Source organism: Solanum verrucosum, unplaced genomic scaffold (genome assembly GCF_900185275.1).
Source record: "Solanum verrucosum unplaced genomic scaffold, falcon-dt-bn FXZP01000296.1, whole genome shotgun sequence".
NCBI lineage: Eukaryota > Viridiplantae > Streptophyta > Magnoliopsida > Solanales > Solanaceae > Solanum > Solanum verrucosum.
Window position 1 is genome coordinate 1,445,643 of NW_026020470.1, and position 19,548 is coordinate 1,465,190.

At 33.8% G+C, this 19,548-nt stretch overlaps 1 protein-coding gene and 1 pseudogene across 1 annotated transcript in view; one reads left to right on the plus strand and one right to left on the minus strand.

Annotated features, from left to right (window-relative positions):
* Positions 1-2,263: 2,263 nt before the first annotated feature.
* Positions 2,264-2,498, minus strand: LOC125809048 (uncharacterized; annotated as a pseudogene).
* Positions 2,499-5,265: 2,767 nt separating this feature from the next.
* LOC125809049 (uncharacterized) overlaps positions 5,266-19,548 on the plus strand; it is a 33,719-nt gene continuing 19,436 nt past the window's right edge. Inside the window, exons 1-9 of the mRNA XM_049488722.1 lie at positions 5,266-5,417; positions 5,509-5,621; positions 7,641-7,737; positions 7,878-8,002; positions 8,528-9,068; positions 9,192-9,377; positions 12,560-12,853; positions 13,075-13,227; positions 15,686-15,840. Coding sequence (XP_049344679.1) covers positions 5,313-5,417; positions 5,509-5,621; positions 7,641-7,737; positions 7,878-8,002; positions 8,528-9,068; positions 9,192-9,377; positions 12,560-12,853; positions 13,075-13,227; positions 15,686-15,840 — 1,769 coding nt within the window. The 5' untranslated portion in view covers positions 5,266-5,312. The remainder of the gene's footprint in view (positions 5,418-5,508; positions 5,622-7,640; positions 7,738-7,877; positions 8,003-8,527; positions 9,069-9,191; positions 9,378-12,559; positions 12,854-13,074; positions 13,228-15,685; positions 15,841-19,548) is intronic.

The following is a 19,548-nucleotide window of genomic DNA, read 5'->3' on the forward strand; positions in this document are numbered from 1 at the left end:
ACTAAAATATTCACACAGTCTGTTGGATTTTAATTGATTTGTAATATGTTTATACATTAAAACCCCTAATTTTAGTTGTAGTTACATTATGGCATTTGGTGTGTTGAATAGATATAAATTGATACATTAAATAGTGAAGATACATTATTTTTTCATACAATGTTCTCATAGTCTGTTGAATATTACTTGATACATTAAAATCCTAATTTTAATTTAGTTTTGGAGTTGTGTTTGAAATGTATCAAAAAATAAAGTTCATTTTGAACTATTTTATGAAATGTATCTTATAGTTTGTAATTTAAATGTGTATCAAATACATTTTGTTACATGTGTATCAAATAAACAATGAAGATACATTGATATGAAAATTAGTTATGTTATTGTTTTTTCTGTATTTTTACTAATAGTTGGATGACTCTAAAAAAGTTGTCGGTAATGCTACCTACTTACCTCATTGACAATGGATTCTTTGAAAAAATAGATCGAACCCACTGGTCAGAACTTGATGAATATAAAGCCAAAGAAATTGGTACACTTTTAGAGCCACACCATCCTTTCAAGGTTGAATTTGTCCAAGACATTATGCAACAAAGAAGTGATAGCATGTAAGTATTATATATTCTTATTTTGAATCATATGTGTAAGTTATTTATATACTTTATATTCTTTCATTTTTTGTAGGGATTGTGGTGTATATGTAGCTACACTTGCGGAGTTTCTGAGCAACCTACTTGTTATAGCATCTGATTGTTTTCATTCAGATTATTTGCGCAATAGATACGCATCATTGTTGTGGAGATATGGCAGCGACAAGGCCGAGAGTGGATACGTTAGCGAGAATGATGATCCACGAAAGCCTAAGGGTCAAGTCACACCACCATCTGAAGAAGATTTGGTTCAAATAGATTAGTAATTAAGCACATTTGCACAAACAATGTTTTATGTTTTTTTGTTTTTAAGACAATGTCACTTAAGTTTTAGACTGTTTCTCTAAAAACTTATTCTTATTAAAGTATTTTGTAATTTCTTACATCTTGTGTTTTCAATATATTGCTTTAGATGCATTATGATCCACTAAATTTTTTGAAGTATAAATTTTTGTTTTACAAAGTTAATCTTCACACACATAACTAATTTACTTTAAGTTTGATATGATATAATGTATATGATACAAAATTATAGTGTATATGATACATGACTTATATTCACGTATATGATACATCAAATAAAATGTATATGGTACAAAACTATAATGTATATGATACATGACTTATATTCACGTATGAGATACATCTGATATAATGTATATGATACATTTTTTTATAACTATGTAACATTTCAACTCTTGAGACACTTAATGGTATAAAATATGTATCATAATTAATCAATTATGATATAGTTACACAAGAATTTTTAATTAAAAGTTGATACATTGCGAACTTCTTTATATTTAAAACAGTACCCAAATAATTATTTACGTGATATAACATTGACACACAAATCTTAATTATGTATCATAGTTAATCAATTATGATACAGTTACACAAGAATTTTTAATTAAAGGTTGATACATTCCAAACTTCTTTATATTTAAAACAACATCCAAATAATTATTTACGTGATATAACATTGGCACACAAATCTTAACGAATTATTAATTTGAACAACAACAATCATAATAAATAATGTATCAAAATAACTCAAGCAAAATTTACACTTTATTTAATGGAAATATAAAAGTGAAAAATATTAGAAGTGCAAATTATTCAAAACTCATAAGGATGGTTGAACATTAATGTTGTGACCATCTTGTCCACACCGTCCGCAACAATTTGTGTTTATTGTTATCTTCTCATTTGCGTTTTTTATTCTTCGTTTCCTTGGTCGTCTGACCATCCTTTTGTATCTAGGTGGCAACACAGTTTCATCTAAAACATAGTCTGGAACCAACCCATCCTCCTTATCTGGCATTGGAACCATTGAAACCTCATAGGTTTTTGTTAATACTTGCACGAAGCCTTCATACTCCATCCACATTGTCAGATTAAAAGTAGCTACATGTTTAACAGTGCAAGCATAATCATGCTATTGACAGCAGAGTACTGAGACAAATCCAAACTTAAGTACATTGAAGACATTCATGACCATCATTACATGATTTTTATGGAAATTAGAAATAGAAGCAGAAGTTCATAAACATTCAAAAAGACAACAAAAACAAATTGTTAAATTGAATGCACCTAGGTTTGCAATTCTTGGCAGCTTAGGCAAGAGACTCCTGCTCTTTGTTTTCTCTGATTAGCTATGCTCTCATTCTTCTGATTTTTGCTTCCTTCTCCATTCTCTCTTGCTTCTCATCCTGATGAAGAGCGATACAAATATGAATTTTGTCCATGGTTTGCCAGAAAGCGAAGGCTCCTACAGACATAGCAAAGAACGTCGCAACTATCACCATCTTCGCTAAGTTTTTGAGTCCTCTCAGCTTAGGGTACTACTACAATCTTGTCACTTCAGATTCAAATAGATTATCCAACGACAATTTCATTTGTAACCTTCATAAATCACTTCGCTCACCCAACCTCAACAAAATCGATATATTCATCTTCTACAACGATTTTTTGAGTTATTTGAATTTAGAACTTTTTCGGCAGTAATAGTTCCTCGATGGAGAAGCTGTGAATTTGAAATTTCAAATTTGTGAATCTGTTAGGTATTGGATGCATTGTTTACAACCTGTTAGGCGTGATTTGTGGGACTGGAATTAATTAATGAATTTTACGTTATTTTTTCCTTTTTAAGCGCAACAGCACCAGATTTGAATGTATCAAAAATTATGTATCCGGCCACCACTTATGTATTCGGATCCCTCTTATTTTAAGGGATTTCTGTAAAATGAAAACTAATAGGGATAATAAGATGTAATTTATATTCCACACTATGTGATTCTTATAATTTATACATTAATTAATTGATTAATTTTTAAGTCATCACGATATTGCGTCTTATTTGAATAAGGGTAAATCACTTAGATATGCTATATTGAGGAAATATTTACCATTTATGACTATAATTTCTTTTTAACTAAATCTATCAGTTTCATGGAATTAAAATTGTACAACTTCGGACCTATTTTCTTTCCTATTTATTCGTCTCTTTCTCTGCATATGATTTCTCCTTTTTTTTTTCTTCTTCTTCTTCTTCTTCAAAATTTTAATTCAAATAACTATCTTTAAATATTCATCTCTTCAAATCGATTTATACCCATGTTGCAGGATTTACACCGAAAATATCACGAGGAGAAGAATACAAAGAACCAAAAATTGTACAAAATCGTGTGTGCAAATTGAGATTTCAAATCTCTAAAATTGCAGCAGCAAGCCATTGATGACCATTAAAAAGCTTCAAGCTTTGAATTCATTATTTGGATTTTACGAAAGTGTGATGCGTTTGTATAAGTTGTTCTTCCATATTATTGAAAATAACATTTTGGAGTTTATAGGAGATTCATTAACTTTAGCATTGATTTTATGAGAAAATTCAAATTAAAACTTGAAGAAGACGAAGAGTTTGAAATTTTCTTGCAACTGTATTAAAGTTGAATTAGATCTATTTCATAATTGTATTAAAATTGAATTAAAATCATGAACAATATATTTATAATACATATTTCAAATATATCATCTTCTTATATAATTCAAAATAATTTATAAGATACATATAATGCATGTTTTATTCACGAATAATAATATATGTTCAATTCAGCTTATAGATCATTGTCTTGTCTTTCGTTAGTTACGTTTTCAATTCATTTTTAATTCAACTTTAATACTATGTAATACAATTTTAATTCAAATTTAATTCATTTTGAAGTTTTTTGATTTATTTGTTACTATTGGATACTTATTTAATTCATTATTGATATAACTTATAAGTTTAATTCAGTTTATAGATCATTATCATGCCTTTCGTTAGTTACGTTTTTCATTCATTCTTAATTCTCTCTTTTAATTCAACTTTAATACTATGTAATACAATTTTAATGCAAATTTAATTCATTTCGCAGTTTTTTTATTTATTTGGTACTATTGGATACTTCTTTAATTCATTATTGATACAAGTTTAATTAACTCTAGAGATCATTGTCTTGTCTTTCGTTAGTTACGTTTTCCATTCATTCTTAATTCTCTCTTCTTATTCAACTTTAATACTGTGTAATACAATTTTAATGCAAATTTAATTCATTTTGCAGTTTTTTGATTTATTTGTTACTATTGGATACTTGTTTAATTCATTATTGATACAAGTTTAATTTACTAAATAGGTCAATGTCTGGTCTTTCATTAGTTACATGTTTCTATTCATGCTTAATTCTCTCTTCTAACTCAACTTTAATATTTGTGTAATACACTTTTAAATACAAGTTTAATTCATTTTGCAATTAATTGGTTGATTTGTTACGATTGGATTACTTGTTTAATTCATTATTGATACAAGTTTTTTTCAATTTATATGCAGATCAAAGAATGCTCTTTTGTTTGCTACATTTTGCATTCATGTTTGATTCTCTTATAATAATTCAACTTTAATATGTTTGTAATACATTTTTAATTCAAGTTTAATTCATTTTGCAGTTTCTTATGTCTCTTTATTTGTTACAATTAAATTACTTGTCTAATTAATTATTGATACAAGTTTTATTCAGTCTAAAATCATTAACTACTCTACGAAAAAAAAGGAAAAAGAGCAACAAAAAAGAAAGGAAGGGAGAATGAATAACAGAAAGAAAAAAAAGAAAGAAAGAAAGAAAGAAAGAAAGGAAGGGAGAAAGAGCGAGACAGAGAAAAGAGAGAAATTAAAGAAGCTGTTATAAATGGTAATAATTAAAGAGTATGTTTAAAATAAGTAATTATTTTTTAAAAGGAATCCACTCAAGTAATTAATCCTTTGAAAAAAGTAGGAATGTCAACCCCCTTTTAGTTTCATTTCAAAATTATTTGCTATTGAACCCTTCATTCCTACATCTCAATTTGTAGGTGAAAGAATCATAAATTTGTGACAATTAAAAGGCCCAAAGAAAAAAAGGAAAAAGTATAAGGAAGTGGCCTGACCCGGCCCAAATCTTGAGCTCCACGCTTTCTTTTTCTTCTACACTCTCTCTGGTTTCTACCGGGATACCTATATATGGATGTTCTTTCTAAATTCAAAGCTATTTCGAGTTAGCTGCAAGTCCAAGAAATCAAAATCCCTAAAAGAGATTCAATTTTTGTGTCTATAGTAGAAGCAACGAAGAATCAAGTCGTCCTGTAATCGAAATGGTGAAGGTGCGTATGAACACGGCGGATGTTGCCGCAGAGGTCAAATGCTTGCGTCGCTTAATCGGGATGCGCTGTTCCAACGTTTATGATCTTTCCCCAAAGGTTCCCATTCTCAGCTCTTTTCTTTCTCATTTCTATGCAAACCGACCGCCATTGCTTTGGTTAATGTTTCTTGTTTGTGTTGGTATTGCAGACCTATGTGTTTAAGCTCATGAACAGTAGTGGAATTAGTGAATCAGGGGAGAGTGAGAAGGTTTTGTTGCTCATGGAAAGTGGCGTCCGCTTGCATACCACTGATTATCTTCGGTACCTATACACTTTTCTCCTTTACTATGGAAAGATGATTTTCAGTGCATTTATGAACATTTTTTATTATATCTACTTCAGTTTAAAAAATATAAAACTATGAAATTTGATTTTGTTGACTTTTTTTTTTTTTTTTGGTAAATGGAAATTTAATTCCCAAGGAAAGATGTTTACAAGTAAGGGCGAAAATCTCAACTATACTGCCTTGGTCTTGTACCAAGTAGTTTACTTCTCTACAACATCCTTCCTCTTCATCCTGTACATCAAATCTAAGGATAAAAGTTAAGCTCCATTAGCCTACCAACTAATCGATTCTTCTTGGAACATCTATACACCACTTCCTGTATTACTTGTCTTACAATGATTTGTGGATTGATCTCCTTTTTCTGAAAAATGCTCTGGTTCTTTCCTTCCATATGAGGTACACACTTCCTGCAAGAGTGGCCCTGTATACTTCATCTGGTGCTTTCCTTGAACTTTTGTATTCTTGTTCCCATTCCAATTCATGCTGTCAGCTTAGGGCTGATCTATTATACTCTTGCCTTTGTAATAGCTTCCTCCATACTGCAAATGAGTAATCACATTCAAATAAAATATGATTATGGACTCCTTCATTCTCATGCAAAGAGGCCATGCTACTTCTGACGCTAGAGTTTAGACCCCAAGATGCTAGTCTGTCTCTGGTGCTTAGTCTTCCGTGTTGCTGCAATATTCAATGTAAATAACCATTTAAGAGCTCCTTGATTATTGCACGTTTGCTTTCTCCGGGCAACCTTTGGGAAATCACCTCTAAATAGAGAATATAGTTTCCTGATGGACAACTGCTGTTCTGTTTGTATAAGTTGTTCAGTAATTTTCACCTCTTCCAAGTATCCTTGAGCTTTGATGACCTTTTTGACATATTCCAGATGGATCCTTGCTTATTGTAGTAGCAGTGTATCCAAGAAATCAGTTTAAGGCCAACCCTAAGACCAACTGTATCTTTTGAAGCTCCTGGGATCCCAATTCACATGTATCTCCAACGTTTCTACTTTAACTAAGCACTAGAGACAAATTAACTCATTGATCCTGCATTTTCAAAAGCAAAATGGCCCAAAAAGCGACAAGGTCCAAAGGGTTTGAAGCAAAAAGCAAGAAGTGAAGTGTACATTTGAAGCACACACACTAAAACACCAAATGATATGAAATTGCAATGAAAATAACTAATTTCAGTATCCAATATACAACAAATATCATATTTATCCAACCTCTCAATGTTGAGACTTGAGATTCAAAGAACCGACTGCTTCTTGTTGCGATATCTTTGCATGTCATTATTTCAAGCACACATTCCTTTAAAGCCCATGATATAAATCCCTCAATTTTCTGCATTTAGAATAATAACAGAAAGTCCAAGTCAGGATATAAGTCAATGAATAAATCAACTATGCCTCAATCAAGAATTTGTTGATATTTTTTAGTTTATTTGTGTTGTTCTTTAGAAAATACTAAATGCACTGAAAAGAAATGTAAGTACAAATATGAAAATATGATTTGGATTATTTCAGTGCATTTAGTATATCTTTTTTATATGTGAAATACTAAATACACTGAAACATACAAAGTAGAGTTAGATTTACATTAGGTCTGGATAGAGGAATATGTGTGAGACTTAGAGGGCTTATTGTTTTAGAGAACTCCTAATTTGCCAAGTCAATACTTACCCATATTGGAATTAAATGGTTCCGAATAGAACAGAATTAATATAGAGGATTTGTAGATCCGACTAGTTGGGGTTGAGGTGTAGTTGTTATTAATATACAAGTAGGAAATCCAAGTTAGGATATAAACAGTTTAGAAACATAAGATCTAATGTTTTAATGGTTGTCTTTCTGCTGTCAACCATACTTGATTCTTTATGGAAAGTGCATTACTTCTTTGTTGATCAATGACATATGCAATTGGATTCTATATGCTGAGTTTTTTTTTTTGAATTTTTTCATTTTCTGAAGTTCTCTTTTCCGATTTCCTTCTTTTTAGGGACAAAAGTAACACTCCATCTGGATTTACACTTAAATTGAGGAAGCATATAAGGACGAGAAGGCTTGAGGATGTGCGGCAACTTGGTTATGATAGGGTATACTGCATATGCTATTGTTCTATCAGTGCATTGGGTTTATTTTATTTTTGGGAATTTTCATTTGTTCTTTGTCTTTCAGTTAGTGGTTAATTTCATGATCTTTTATCTTATCCTTTCTTTATTCTTTTTGGGTTCAGATAATTCTCTTTCAGTTTGGACTAGGTTCCAATGCTCATTATGTGATATTAGAACTATATGCCCAAGGAAATATACTCCTTACGGATTCTGACTTCATGGTCATGACTCTCCTACGGTCTCACAGGTAAATTATTTGCTTTTTATTTTGCTAACTTGGTCTCGTTCATCTGAACATGTCTATGTAATGGATCATCATAAACTTCTATGCAGACAATGTATGTCTTCTGTTGCCATTTTTCTTCAAAATCCCCTTTCCATATGAAATTCTGCCAGAAGATGAACCCTATTGGATGGTTTAACTATTTTGATCAGTAATCAGTTCTGATTCTGTTTAACAAGCAAAAACTGTTTGATACTGCTATGCATGGTTTCATAAATGACACATTTTAGTTGTCCTCTTCTGGGATGTAAAAAGATGATATTTAGCCCTTTGGGCTACCAGGTATCTAGATTTTTTTTTCCTTTTCTTAAATGCTTCTTTAAGCTGCATCAACTTAAACTTTTAGTACAGATTATCAAGCCATAAACCTAGATGTTAGCAGTCTCTGGGTATCCTCATAATTTTGCAACTCAATTTGACATCATATAGGATTGTTGTGGGCATCAATTTTACAAAGCTTGCTTTTACATGTAACTCGCACCTATGCAGGGATGATGATAAAGGTCTTGCTATTATGTCTCGCCATCGATATCCAGTTGAAACATGCCGTGTCTTTAAACGGACAACTACTGAAAAGTTGCAGGCAGCTTTGATGTCTTCATCCCAGACTGATAAAATTGAACATGTGGAAGATAATGAACAGGGGAATGGTGGATCTGATGTTCCTCAACAAAAGCAGGTTAACCAAAAAAGCGTAAAAGCTACTAATTCTACTAAAAAAGGGAACGATGGTGCACGTGCAAAGTCACCAACACTTAAGGTGGTTCTTGGGGAGGCACTAGGCTATGGCCCAGCACTTTCTGAACACATTATTCTAGATGCTGGCTTGGTTCCAAATACAAAGATTGACACAGATTTTAAATTAGAAGGCAATACACTTCTCTCTCTGACAGAGGCTGTTAAGCAGTTTGAAGATTGGCTGGAGGACATTATACTGGGTGAGAAAGTTCCAGAAGGCTATATCTTAATGCAGCAAAAGGCTTTGTCTAAAAAGGATTCCAACATTAGTGATAGTGGATCTTCTGAGAAGGTTTCGCAGTTATCCTATATTTTGAGATTTTTTAACCCCTGTGAGGCTGTGATCATTTATTCTTCTTTTCTGGACCTATATAGTTTTAGAAGGGTGATTTATTTGAGACTTTCTATTCTGCAGATATATGATGAGTTCTGCCCGTTGTTGCTGAATCAGCTTAAGTGTCGGGATTTTATGAAGTTTGAGACATTTGATGCAGCATTGGATGAGTTCTATAGTAAGATTGAAAGTCAACGTTCTGAACAACAGCAAAAGTCCAAAGAAAGCACTGCAATGCAGAGACTTAATAAGATTCGCACTGATCAGGTCTGTGTCACATCTATTATATAATCATCATGAAGCATTTCTGTTGGTTGCTCTCAATTATTCTGGGAAGTATGCGTTTTAGCCTGTGAATACTTGCTTTCTTGAATTCCTCTGTGAAAATGCTGGTTAATCATGAGAATAAGTTCATGAGCTAGACTTGGTCTCAAATGGCAATAAAGGATTTGGGAGTAAGCATGCAGGTCACAATTTAACGAATGAATAAGTGGTACATACTTTAAATGGAAGAATTAAGTTGGATATGACAATACTTTTCTGAAGACAACGACAATGAAAACAACTACTCCTTAGTCAGCTTTAAATCCTCACTTCTTCATTTAAGCTCATTTTATATCATTACTGTACTAAATAAATAAAAGTAAAATATATGATTATATTGCACCCACCGTTTCAACTTGTTTGTTGATTTTGACTTGTACGGATTTTAAGAAAGTGAAAAAGACTTCTGAATCTTGTGGTTTCAAACTAAAAATGTGTGGACTGTACCAAACTGCCCTTTAATCTTGTGGTCATAAACATGCGATGTGAGGAAAGTTTTAACTAGAGAGTTGCCAAAAGAAAAAGAGACATTCTTTTTGAAACGGACTAAAAAGGAAAGTAAGACAAGCAAATTGCAACGGAGAAAGTATTATTTATGTATATATTTAACTTTTTTTAATCTTTGATAAAAAGTTAAATATATACATAATAATAATAATAAATAAATAAATAAATAATGCTATTAGAAGTTCTCTAACTAGTCTAAAAACCTGTTCTCAACTAGTAGCTATCATCTATATGGATCTTTTCTCCTCACTTGTGCCCTATCTTTAGTTAAGTCCGCATTGATACCAAAATTTGTAGGTCTTTTGAGACAATATCCTTCCATGTGATTTTAGATCTAATTCGTCACCCTTTAATACCTTCACCTTACCATAGTTTCACAGCTATGGACCGGTGCATCTGTAGATCAACAACGAACATGTTCAAACCACCTGAGCTTCACACATTTTATCCTCAACGCGTGCTGTGCTAGTTGCACCTTTTGGCGAATGTGGTCATTTTAAAGTTTGTCTAATGTGGTAGGACTTCACATCAATCTTATCATCTGCATCTCTGCAACACTATATGTGGACTTTAGCAGCCCAACATTCACTACCTTGTGAAGTTATAACAATGCTAAAAAAACTACTTTTCACTTTAGTTTGCCACCTTCCATGACATGACCCCTCAAAAGCACTTCTCCATTACAATCATCTAGTTTTGATCATGAGTTACATCTTCATCTATCATTCAATTCTCTTGAAATAACAAGTCTAGATATCTAATTGTTTGCAATTTGGCACCACAATATCATCAACACATACTAGTTTGGCACCACAAGACCTCATTTTCTATAGTGTTAGTTAGCTTGTCGCCTTGTCCATAATTAGGGTAAACAAGTAGGGACTCAATGGACTCAATGCCGATCCTTGGTGTAAACCCACTGTTATGGGAAACTCCTCCGTATCACCTACTTCTATTCGCACGACTCCTTACATGTCTTTTCTATCATTTGTATATTTAATGTGAATTCCTTTATTCTTAGTAACCCGCTAGGACCTTCTGTGGTACTCTATTATATGATTTCTCTTGCTCAATAAACACCATGTGTAGATCTTCCTTCTTTTCTTAATAGATTTCCTGCAATCTTGTTAACAAGAATATAGGCTTTGTTGTGGATCTACTAGGCATAAATCCAAAACGTTTCTCTTTTAACCTTGTCGTATTCCTAAGCCTACATCTATCACTCTTTCCTGGAGTTCCACCGTATGACTCACGAGTTCAATGCCATGTAGTTCACACAACTTTGAATATCTCCGTTGTTCTTGTAAATTGGAATCAGGGTACTCTTCCTCCACTCATTAGGCATCCTTCCACATCTTAGTATAACATTGAATAAGTTGGTGAGTCATTCTACTCTCACTCCGACCTCTCTAAGATACTTCCAAACCTATATAGGAATAGTAACATGACCAAAAGATTTTCTAATCCACATATTTTTCATGGCATGTTTTATCTCTGTTGGCCTAATTCTACGAGTGTAGCTAAAGTTTCACAGACGTATAGAGGTTTAGAATGATACTCTCTTGGTTAGAGCTGATTTTTTTTTTTGAATAAACCTACTTATTTCTTCCACTTAAAGTATGTACCAATGAAAGAAAAAACTAAATCTACACAGGGACTGGAGATGATTTTTAATAGATAATCCTGATGACAAATGAATTTCAAGGATTCCATAGTGTATATATATTGCGAAATGTCGGAAAAATCAGCATGTAATATACCTATAAAAAAGCAGCATGCATTTCTGGGAAGAGATATACTTAGTTATAGATGTTTGAGGGCAAGGTATATTAGCTCACTGTCTTTCTTGGAGGGTTTATAAAGGATCTTTAGTGTGAGGAATGGACCAATTTACTTTACTTCAGAATTCAGTCCATGGCTACATGGCAGGTTTAATGAGAAAAAGTGGGAGGAACTTTTTCTTTTGTCCTTTTTCTTAATTTTCTGGGATTTGTGAGTGCAGGCGATACGAAAGAATGTACGTCCCAAACAGACTTTCTTCTATAGCAGTTGTACTCTCTGGCCTTATGCTCAACAGCACAATGAAGAACTGAGTGGACTGAAAACAAATTCTCCCCCTCTCCTCCTTCTGCTGCTTCATATTTTTTAAGATTCTAAGATCAGCATAGTGGTTCCTTAGATAATATTCATTTATTTTCACCCACAATAAAATCAGTCTTTTATTTTCCTGAAAAAGGGATCTTCCTTTCTTCTAGTTCTTTTTTTATTTGACTTGGGAAGCAAGAAATACCCTAGTATTTCCTGTTTAAGTTTGTCGAATGACTCTTGCCTGGATAATCTCTTTTTATTATTTGGCTTGCTCCTTCGCATTTGTGATAGAGAATAACTGGGTCGGCCATTAATATAGAAAACTTAAGTTTCTTGCTCAAAAATAAAAATAATATAGAAAACTTAAGCAATAATCTGATGAATCAAATCTGCAACTAATACGAAGTAGTTCCTAAATGACACTGCTATAGCTTTGTTTGATTTAACTCTTTACCAGTGTCCAGTCACATCTCAGTGGACCTTGTACTACTATACATTTTGTGTTCAAAAGCTTCTCCGACATGATGCAGGAAAACCGTGTTGTAACATTAAAGCAAGAAGTTGAACATTGTATTAAGATGGCAGAGTTGATAGAATACAATTTGGAAGATGCTGATGCTGCCATCTTAGCAGTACGTGTAGCTCTTGCTAATGGAATGAGTTGGGAAGATTTGGCTCGAATGGTGAAAGAGGAGAAAAGATCTGGAAATCCAGTAGCTGGACTTATTGACAAGCTCCATCTTGAAAGGAACTGCATGACATTGCTCTTAAGCAACAATCTTGATGAAATGGATGATGATGAAAAGACCCAACCAGTGGACAAGGTATGTTGACCTGATATTCCTTTTTTTTCTAGAAGTTCTAATTAAGAACCCACATTTCTGTATGGAAAATTCTCGTACCTACCTCTATATATACTGTTTGTGCAGCATTGCTGTTGATTCAAGTCTTTTACTTAAGCTTATGATTGGTTTTGAAAGAAATGCAGCGATTTGAGCATGAATGATAGTGATTGTACCTCCATTGTTTTGCTCTCATTTGGTAGGTTGAAGTTGATCTGGCACTTTCAGCCCATGCAAATGCTCGGCGGTGGTATGAAATGAAGAAAAAACAAGAAAACAAGCAAGAGAAGACTGTAACTGCTCATGAAAAAGCATTCAAGGCTGCTGAGAGAAAGACACGTTTCCAGCTGTCTCAGGTAACCAATAATTCACATTTTGTGTTGTTTAGGCGTTCAGTAATTCTGTGTCTTCTTAGTGGTTGTTAGCTTGAGGAACTTTTTGTCTTGCCTTGAGCCTATACCTTGGGCATTAACCGGCACTCGAAACCCCATTGTTGATCCCAATGAACCCTTGACCCGGCTTGCTACTTTACTAAAAGCTATAACAATTGTGCGGAAGCTTTTAATGGATGAGCATGCAATAACTTAGGGAACGAATTCAATAACTTTTTTTTTTTTTTGATAAAAGTAACAGTAATTCAATAACTTTATTATTGCAAATCTGAAGATCTGTATAATATAAACATGATTGTAAAATAATGCTGAAACCTATAACTAAACTAATGCTTCTATGAAGCCTATAATTGTACTGAACTTAGGTTATTGGGGCAAGACCCCAGGCTACTTGAATACTCTACTAACAACATCTGATAATTACTAATACTCTAAGGGGTTGTTTGGTACAAAGATTAATAACGCAGGGATGAGTGACACAGAGATTAGTAATGCAGGTATTAGTAATACAATGTTTATTTTTATCAAGTATTTGGTTCATTGTTTTCCACCTCATCTTGTGTTTGGATTAAAACTCTATAAAAAACTTCTTTCCTATTATACCTTTGAATTATTATGTAATTGGGTCAATGTAGATAATTGCCGGACAATATTATTTCTTCTGACCTTCTAACTAGCTAATTTTGTTGTCATGTTTGCTATTTTTTCACTTGAATTATTTGAGGATAAATAATTGTCATCTTAATAAATTGACCAATCACAAAATGTCAATTTTCAATTTAAAAAAAGATAAACCATCTACTTTTAAAACCGAAAAGATGGTGAGCAATAGTAAAATTGAATAAACCATCTATATTTACACATAAAAATTGCAAGCTGTAGTTTTAATATGAAAACCACACACACATACACACATACACACACACACACACATATATATACACACACACACATTCAATTAAGATCACAAACGTCATGTGATGATATATTTGTCTTTTTAATTAGTAAATGTTAAACAACTCACATTTCAAATATTGTATTGATTTGTTTTGGATTTATTTAGTAACAAACAACTCTCTCTAAATAATTTGTAAGCTAATTTATTTAAATAAATTTACTAGTACAAATATAAAACATAAAATCAAGGATTGTATTGTAGTGTCTATAAATAGGGTCTCAATGTAATAATGTGGACACAACAACAATTCAATAATATTCTTTTCCTATATTTCTATTCCTATTCTAAATAGGATTGTATAAACCTATTCCTATTCTAATAGGATTGTATAAACCTATTCATGTTCTAACAACTTTCTACTCCGAAATCGAATTAACGAGCGGTTGGTGACGTTTGAAAGAAGACTCAAAGACCTTTAATTTGGTGGGTCTTCGGCCACAAGACTCTTCATATTCTAGGAAGAGTGGTTGTTTGAAGTTGAGCTTAGTAAGAACTTATGCGAAAACTCAACCGGTAAAGAAGTTTCCAACTCAATTTTACGGTTTGGGTTTCTTGTGGCAATAATTCATATCCAAATCACTTACCACACTAGAGAACTAACCTTAACACATGTACAATTGGAAATTACCGGGTTCAGGCCTATACGCATATGAAGAATGGTTTGGATCTTAGCTTAGAATTTGCAGGGTGTTACACTTTTGATAGTCCATCTATTGGGGCCTTTCTTGACATTGATGTTGGGGTTTTCCATTGGAGGTTATAGAAGATTTTTTATGTGATTTCTGATAATTATTTTGCATAGAATTCTTTGCCTTTTTTCTTGTGTGATACAATGTCGGGATAGTCTTTGTTTCATAATATGTTGCCTGTGTATCATCCATTGAAGTTGATAATGTTAAAATTAACAAAAAGTGAACTGTTAGCTCAGTGATTGGCCCCATAGTTATCTAAAAAGTATCTACTTGGTATATAAGCACTTTTTATTTACATGCACTGTAAAATTTATTACCACAAACATAACAAAATTCCCAACCAAAAACCACCGAGTAACAGCAACTAAAGCACCCAAATCCCCACCTCCTTCTAGGAGGGTTCAAGGAAGATTAGGACGCTAAACTAAGTACAAATATGCTCAATAAAGTGTGTACATTTCCAAGCCCGTTTTGACTCTCTAAGCATTTTTGGTATTTCTTTAATACTGAATTTAATATCCTGTACTATAGCACTCTTCTAAACAGTATGATTTCTGAATGTATATAACCACTTTGCTGTACACAAATATGCTTTTTTTTATATATGTAGTTTCTTTTATGGACTGCTGATGAGTATGTTACAGGAAAGTTAAGTGAATAAAGCCTCTTGTTACACTTGAACTTCTTTTTTGATGAAACATACCCATCTGAGGGCTGTTTATTTGTACTGTTGAGTGACACAACACTTCTCTTCTCCACTATAAATATGCAGGAAAAGACAGTTGCTGTGATTTCACATATGCGCAAAGTTCACTGGTTTGAGAAATTTAATTGGTTCATCAGTAGTGAGAATTATCTAGTCATAAGTGGACGTGATGCACAACAGAATGAGATGATAGTCAAGCGATACATGTCCAAGGGAGATTTGTAAGTTAATTATACTTAATTGGTTGTCAAGATGATTCATTCCCACATTAAGAACCACTTTTTTTTTTTTTTTTTTTGCTTGAATGTTTTTTTTTTTTAAACTGCCTCCAATGATCATTGATATGAAAGAGTTACATTTTGAAGTTTGGTATACCAAACTTAAATACAAGATCTTGGGGTAGAAATAGAGTTAGGTAAACTCTACAAGTTAACACCATAAAAGGGGGGGAGTCTAAGTTGGCTATTACTCTACTAACTTGACTCCTTGACAAAGAGGATTCAGGGGGGTTCGTAAATGAAATTAGAAGGTTTAACCTGTTGCATTTTGAAGGAAGGGAGCTCCCATCCATCTATGTTAATTAATTCCCTAACTTACCTCTGGAGATCAGAGAAAGAGTTGAAATCATGTATTGCATCAACACTATAACTCCTGGATGCTAATATATCAACAGGTTTGTTGGCTTCCCTAAAGCAATGACTGATGATAAATCCATGAGATTCAATTATTTGTTGTGCTTCTTGAATCAATTTATCCATTCTCCAAGGCGTTCTCCATTCTCCGTTTATGCATTTAACTAAGAGTAGGGAATCCGTTTCTCCCCAAACCCTATCATAACCTCTACTAACACACCATTTAAGACCATATAGTAGTGCACAAGCTTCAGCCATGTTGCTAGTACTTTTGCCTAGACCTAAAGAGTAAGCAAACATCATGTTGCCGTGGCCGTCTCTGATTAGCCCTCCTCCACCACAGCTTCCTTGAACTCAACTTCCATCATTGTTGAGCTTAATAAAATTTCTAGGTGGTTTGAGCCATTTGACTCTGATGGAAGTTCTTTGATTGATGTACGCTTCAAAGATTTGACAGAGGCTATTCCAGCTTTCCCCTATCTTTGCTTGACCAAAATTCTTCTGTGTAACCTGCAATAGAGTGTAAGTGATGTTAGTTTTGGTTCTGAAAAAAGAAGGCTTTACAACCTCAAATTTATTGCTACACCTAGTTCTCCAGAGTTCCCAACAAATGATTGGGGGTAGAGCTTTAGATATGAAAGCTGCAATGGGGTTTTTAGTCTTCAAATTCCACCAACTGAGTAATATCATCTTGAGAGTGTTATGCATATGTCCAGTTCCCAGCGACCCTGCAAAAAACTTCCAGATTCTTTTAGCTTGTAGGCCTAGACGAAAAAGGTGATCTACATTTTCAATATTTGTGTTTGTCATCAGAAATGCAACAATGACATCCAAGACTGATACTAATTCCAAACTTTTTAGTAACTCTTTCATCAGTTGGAAGTCTATCGTGGATTGCCCTCCAAGTCAAAAACGTCATCTTGAAAGGGATGTCCTTGTTCCATATGTTTTTAGCCATAATGTTGATCCCCCTTTTATGCCTAATGTTATTCCAGGCCGAGCTCGTGCTGAATTCCCCAGTAGATGTATCAGTCCAAATAGGATAGTCCTCTTTGTTGCTGTCCAAGTGGATACCCATACTGATCCTATTTTTATCTTCTGTGGAAAGTTGGTATTGCAAAGTATCCCAATGCCAAATTCCCTCTATTAAGACAGAGTTGAGATTGATATAACTATGGGAGTTGTCGTTAGGGTGTAGAAGATAAAGTGGTCCCAAGTTGGACCAGTTATCAAACCAAAATGACACATCCCCTTTTCCAACCCTCCAATAGATATTTTTTTCGGTGTTAAATTTAACCCCACAGAGAGATTTCCAGTATTGAGAGGTTCCTCTTGTCCATTGTACCTTCACAGGGTGTTGATTATTCCAGTACTTGGCTCTCATGAAGTCACTCCAAAGAGATTTAGAAGTTCTGAGCTTCCACCATTGTTTTGACTTCAAAGAATTACAAATATCTTCAATTCTTCTGAAATTGACGCCACCTTCCTCAAATGGATAGCACAAGTTATCCCAAGATATCCAGTGATACTTGTTTCCATGTCTTGTCCAGACCAAAAGAACCTAGCTAAGCATTTTTCAATAATTTTAAAAGTTCCCTTAGGAGGATCAACAACACTGAGAAGATGAGTAGGAAGAGCAAGCAAAACATGTCTAAAGAGGATGGCTCTGCCACCGGGAGAGAGGAGCTTAGAGTGCCATCCTCTAATTTTGCTAGTAACCTTTTTGACAATATCATTGTAATACTAAATCTTCTTTTTCCTAGTGATTAAGGGACAACCAAGATACTTGATGGGAAATTTATGGTAAACCATACCGGTGAGCCTTTTCATTCTAGTGATAGTGTTAAGACTAGCTTTGGATTTGAGGGAGAAACAACTCTTGTTTCTATTTATGAGTTGGCAGTGTTGTCCTTATGTTTCTTGAGAGTGTCTAGAATCATTTTGAGAAATCTCTTGTCCCCATTGCAAAAGATGATTGTGTCATCGGCAAATGTATGTAGAAACCTTTGTACCCAATCTTGGTTTGCAGACCTGTCAACATATGAGAAAGCAATTCAGCACTCAAAATAAAAAGAGAAGGGGATAGAGGGTCTCCTTGTCTTAGTCCTCTAGAGGACTTGAAGAAACCATATCTCCCTCCATTTATAATAATAGAATACCAGTTGTTTGACAAACAGTTGTAAATAATGTGGATCCAGTTCTCCGAGAAACCTATTTTCCTAAGAGCTAAACACAGAAAAGACCAAGAGACCCTATCATAATCTTTGGTCATGTCCAGTTTTATGACCATATTCCCTCCTCTATTGGGTTTGTTAATGTCACTAATGATCTCTTGAGCCGAAAGAATATTCTCTGAAATAGCCCTGCCTTTAACAAACCCAGTTTGATTCTTAGAAATAATTCTAGGTAAATATTAGCAAGTCTAGCATTGAGAATCTTAGAAATTATTATACTAGAGACATTGCACAAGCTAATAGGTCTTAAATCAGAGAAACTTTGAGGGTGATCAATCTTAGGAATAAAAACTAAACAAGTATGGGTAATTTTTTTTGGAAGGATATCACCTGAGAAGAAGGAAATAACAACTTTGTGGACATCAGAAGCTATTATGTTTCAAGCTGCTTGATAAAAGCGTCCACTAAGTCCATCTGGCCCCGGTGCACTATGTGGATCCAAGGAGAAAACACACTCTTTGACTTTTTGAAGGGTTGGCAGAGCACTCAGCGTCTCATTATCCTCATCAGTGATACACCTAGGTAAATAGTTGATAGTTTCAATATCTATAGAGACACTTTCACGGCTAAACAAGTTTTGGTAAAAGCTCGCTGCTCCTTCAGCAATTTGATCATTTCCTTCAAGACATTGATTCTGCTCATTCATAATTTTCTTTAAAGAGAGTCTCCTCCTCCTATCTTTGATAGTGCTGCGAAAGTAAGAAGTATTGGCATCTCCTTCCTCTAACCATTTGGCCCTGGCCTTTTGTCTTAGGATGGCGTCTTGAAGTTTCAAATATTTTGTGAACTCAGCTCTGCATCTAGAAAGTTCACATATGTTGACCTTAGTGTTGTTTATAACACTGTTTTCTTCCAGTACTTTCATTTGGGCTTCCAGTCTTTTTGGATCCTCATAGATGTCTCCATAGGTCTCTCTAGACCAGAGGCTAAGCATTTTACAAGTTTTTTGATCTTCTGATGTAAAATATACATAGGATTTCCCACTACTAGTTCTTCCCAACATCTCTGAATGGTACCAAGAAAGTTTTCATGTTCAGTCCAAACGTTGAGAAATTTGAAATAT